We start from the raw sequence: 4,585 nt of genomic DNA on the forward strand, positions 1-4,585 counted from the left end.
GGGCGGGAGTGCACAGGAGGGAAGGACACAGGGAAGAGGTAACTACAGGCAGTGGGAAGAGAGCAGGAGTTGTTGGGCATTGCAGTCAACGTCATGAGACAAAATGTGTATCAACTGCTGAAATGGTAAATGAATTTCCTCTGTAAACTTCCACTCAAATCACATTTAAAAAAAAGAATTCCCCTTGGGACACTCCTGACTCTCAGATTATCCATCTGGGAGACCCAGACATACCCACTGTTGGGGTCTGGACTGTAGTAGAAGGAAGGCAAAGATTGACCCCCATCTCCCAGACACACCCCCGCCATGAACACTGTCCCCACTGGGACCCTCACCACAGCAGACATGGCAAAGCTCTTGAACAGAAAGCCCTTCCGACTGTAACGGTTCCCCTCGAAGATGAGGAAGTCACCGTCAGAGGCAACATCGCCACCCAGGGACCTGAGATGTGGGGGAGAAATGATCGGAAAGGGGGGGGATCACAAGACAATCCTGCTATACCTCAGCCTCAAGTCAGAGGACCACAGGATGGACGACCACGTGTGCTCCTGGTGGGAGGGCCTTCTCACCACCCAGGGCCCCACCTCAGTGGATGGGCCCACAGCCCTGCCCTCTGCCTCACCCACAGTCCAGCCCACAGCCCTGCTTTGTTTTTCACTGCAGCACTCATCACCATTTGACAACAACCATCTGTTTATGATCAGTCTCTCTAACTAGAACATCAGCTCCCAATAAGCAGGGATTTAATCTCTTTCTTTGTTGCTATTTCCCGTTTTGCCTATAGCAGTGCTGGTGCGTGGCACATTCGGTAGCTGAAGAAAGTCAGCAATGCTAACAGTCGCAGAGCATCCCCGTGCCTGGTCTGTACATGTGTGACCCCACTGACCCTTCCCCAAACCCCGTGACATCAGTCAATATCATGATCCTCGTTCCATGGGTGGAGGGATCTACTCAGAGGGGTCATGCCACACACCTAGAATGCCGAGTCAGCCAGTTTGGGAGTCAGGGCGCAAACCCAAGTGGGTGGACTCCCAAGCCTGTGCCATGACTATGCTGCTGCCCCTGGCCTGCATGCTGGGCGGGACACTCAGCCCCGGCTCCGTGCTTCTAGAGCAGGGAGGGAAAGTCTCCTGCACCTTCCTGAGAACGGGAGGGAGATGGCTAAGAAGATCAAGCCAGCTCCTCGAGCCAGCTTTGTGCCCTCCATCGTCTCCTTATGGTGAATCTGGGAGAGGGGATGACCATGCCCTGCTGAGCGTGCAAGGGAGCAAGGGGTCCCTGTGTTTGCTTTCTGCCACACAGTAAAGGGAAGGCCTGGTAGAGTCAGGGACCAGTGGTTTACATGGGTCCAATCCAGGCCAGGCCCCTGGAGTGCAGATCTAAAGGGAAATTCTACCATTTGTCTTGTATCAAAGGAGCCCTGGTAACATACCGGGTCAGGCATTTGGCTGCTAACCAGGTCAGCGGCTCAAACCCTCCAGCCGCTCCACGGAAGGAAGATGGAGCAATCTACCTCCATAAAGATTAATAGCCTTGGAAACCCAATGAGGGTCGCTATGAGTCAGAATCAACTCGATGGCAGTGAGTTTGGGTTTTTGGTTTATCTTCTATCAGAATAAAAAACTGGTGTTTAGGCCTCTGACTAGCAGCCTCACAACTGGTTCCAGAACAGGACCAAAGGGAATAGGCTCACTGGCAAATCCCCCTCCCCCACCTTTCACGGCCATCCTGGGTGATGGGGGAAGAAATCAGATTGCTGACAGCTCCCAACATTCTCTCTCCCAGACCACCTCCTCTCAGCTCTGCAGCTGAATGTCCAAAGCCTGCGTGACATGTCTACTCAGGTGTCCAAACAGAGCCTCAGACTTAGCTACTCCAATCCTGTCCCCCAGCTACCAGCTGGGAATGGTGGGGGGAAACAGCCTGGGTGGGAGCTGTGACCACCCCCATCTCACTCCAGGAAGGAGACCAGGGGTAGACTTTATATAGCCTGCAGAATGGGAAATCCCACTTCAATATACGATACCATTCATCAGGCACTGAATACCACACAGTGTTGCTCTGGATACAGTATGAGTATTAGTTGCCTGAATTCTCACTACTACAGCAGGAAGCATGAGTTCTTGCTATGGATCTTCAGCATGGAGGAAACTGAGGCCCAGGGATGCCCCAAGTGGCCTGAGGTACACAGCTACACTAACCAATGAACTGTTGGGCCACGCCTGGTTCAAACCCGCCAGCCACTCCTTGGAAGGAAGGCTGGGCAATCTATTTCCATAGTGATACCACCTCGAAAACCCAAGAAGGGTCGCCGTGAGTCGGATCTAACTGGACAGCAGCTCAACGCATTGGGGTTGCATTATGCTGCAGTTCCGGGGGTCCCAGGGCCCCCTCACCTGATCTTCTCAGCATCAAACAGCCTCTGTGGTGGTCGCTTGAACTTCTTCCTTTTGGCAAACCAGTCTTTCTGTGGTGGAAAAGGGATGGGTGAGGGGGGGAGGCCTGGCCATCAGTGGGCAGCACATGCCCCCACCTGCCTACCGCCCACCCCACGGTACCAAGCTCATGCGAGCCTTGATGCGGTCGTAGTCGATGCGAGGGATCATCTTCAGGGAGATGGTGTTCTGGCTGGGCTCCACGTAATCCACCTGGGAAGGCAGAGGGGTCAGTGGACACAGCACAAGACCCAGCCCCTACCTGGCCCTCCCTCTCCCTGACCCTGGACCCAGGAAGCGGAAGGCACAGGGCAACAGGAGAAAAAACATCAGAATGCAGACAGCTCCCCAAACTCTCTCCAGCCTGACCACCTCTCTTCACCTCTGCGACAGAATGCCAAATGCCTGCCTGCCTGCCTACCTGGGGGTTTCAAAGGGGCCACACACTCAGCACATCCATAGCTGGCCTCCTGTTTCCACACACACACTGGCTCCTCTCCCCCAGGCCCCACTCTGTTCTTTTAGCCACACAACCTAGGAACCACCGACTCCTTCCTTTCACCCGTTATGTCATCTCAATAATTCCTGTCAGCTCCATCTTCGAAACAACCAGAGTCTGACCTCTCTCCTCTTCCTCGGCTACTATGCCCCTGGTCCCACCTTCACCTCCACCTGGACTATAGAGGTAGACTCTCACAGGCCTCCCTTTGGTCCCCTGTGGTCTATTCTGGGGTACCTGGGCCTTGGCACCACTGACCTCCTGGGCAGGCAGTTCTGTGTTACAGGGGCAGCCTTGGGCATGTACGATGTTGAGCAGCACCCCTGGTTCCTACCAACTAGATGCTGTCCCCAGTTGTGATAAATGTCTCCAAATATCACCAGTGTCTCCAAGGGGGAAAAATCACCCTTGGTGGCTAGTCAGTCTATTCTCAACACAGTCACCAAGGTCACCCTGTTAAACCTAAAGCCAGGCGATGGCCCTCAGAGCCCTGGGACCCTCCAGGTCTTCCCAGTGTGCTGAAGACCACTCCTTCTCTGAGCTCGCCCCCTGCCGCTCCTGCCTGCATTCCCTCTGCTTCAGCCAGTGACGGCCTACGTCATGTGCTGTTCCTTCTGCCTACACTCCATACATCCCCCTGAAGACACACATCCACATGGCTCATGTCCTCAGCTCCTTCAGGTTTTACTCAACCCATCTTGAAACATGCACAGCAGACGGCCATCACTCCTTCACCCCAATTTGTTCCTTCTTCCTCAACCTCCCCCTCATTCTCTCAAGCCAGAAACCCCAAGTCATCCATGAGTCCTCTCCCACCTCTCACTGTCGGTCACTAAGACCTATTAACTCTACTCCTAAATTTCTCTCACACCCTCCCACTGCTCTCCTCCTCACTCTCCTTCTCCTAGCCCCTACCACTGCACTGTCTCCTCCTGCCTGGATCAGACCCAGCCCCTCAGGGGTCTCCCTGGCCCTAATTTGTCCTGTATCATAGTTTCCCGTGTACTCCACAAAACCTTGGGCTCTGCTTCCCATAATCTGAGGGGGGTTCTGTTCCCTACACTTGGAAAGGGAGAGGAAAAGAGCAAAGGAGGGGAGCACTGAACAGAGGCACAGAATTACAGGCAGGAGCCCCACCCCCCTCAGTGTCCCCGGCCTCCAGGCACCTGAGCGATATCGTCCTTATAGATACCCCGCTTGAGGCGGACCCAGGACTTCGGTTTCAGGTTGGCCACCTCCTTCACCACCTTCAGCACATCCGTCATCTCCTTGATGGGCACCATCTGCTGGTTCCAGTAGCCGAGCCGCAGGTTGCCCACACCCTCAATGGCCTGCTTCACGTGCGTCTGCTTATAGGCCTCCACATAGATGTAGCCCTTCACGTGCTCTGGGGCCACTACCGACTTAATCTGCAGGGGCTGGAGGGTGAGCCAGGGGAAGGAGGAGACGGTAAGATATGACTGCTCACAATGGTAACGAGCTCAGCTCAGCAGTCCCTCTGATCCCACAGAAGTATGCTGGTGCAACGACCTGGACACAAGGATGCCCACTAAAGGGCTGTTTCTCACAGCAAACAAAACTGGAAATAAAAAATACCCAACAAAAAAGTTTCACTAATGTGGGAGTTAAGTTCTGTGTCAACTTCACTGGG

General features: G+C 54.2%; 1 protein-coding gene across 1 annotated transcript in view; it reads right to left on the reverse strand.

Moving 5' to 3' along the window:
• SUPT5H (SPT5 homolog, DSIF elongation factor subunit) overlaps positions 1-4,585 on the reverse strand; it is a 31,367-nt gene that overhangs the window by 7,245 nt on the left and 19,537 nt on the right. The window contains exons 10-13 of the mRNA XM_007958464.2: positions 4,101-4,352; positions 2,559-2,648; positions 2,397-2,467; positions 336-441 (exon numbers count right to left, since the gene is read on the reverse strand). Coding sequence (XP_007956655.1) covers positions 336-441; positions 2,397-2,467; positions 2,559-2,648; positions 4,101-4,352 — 519 coding nt within the window. The remainder of the gene's footprint in view (positions 1-335; positions 442-2,396; positions 2,468-2,558; positions 2,649-4,100; positions 4,353-4,585) is intronic.

This window comes from Orycteropus afer, unplaced genomic scaffold (genome assembly GCF_000298275.1).
Source record: "Orycteropus afer afer isolate SDZICR_OR568_19922 unplaced genomic scaffold, OryAfe1.0 scaffold00989, whole genome shotgun sequence".
NCBI classification, from domain to species: Eukaryota; Metazoa; Chordata; class Mammalia; order Tubulidentata; family Orycteropodidae; genus Orycteropus; species Orycteropus afer.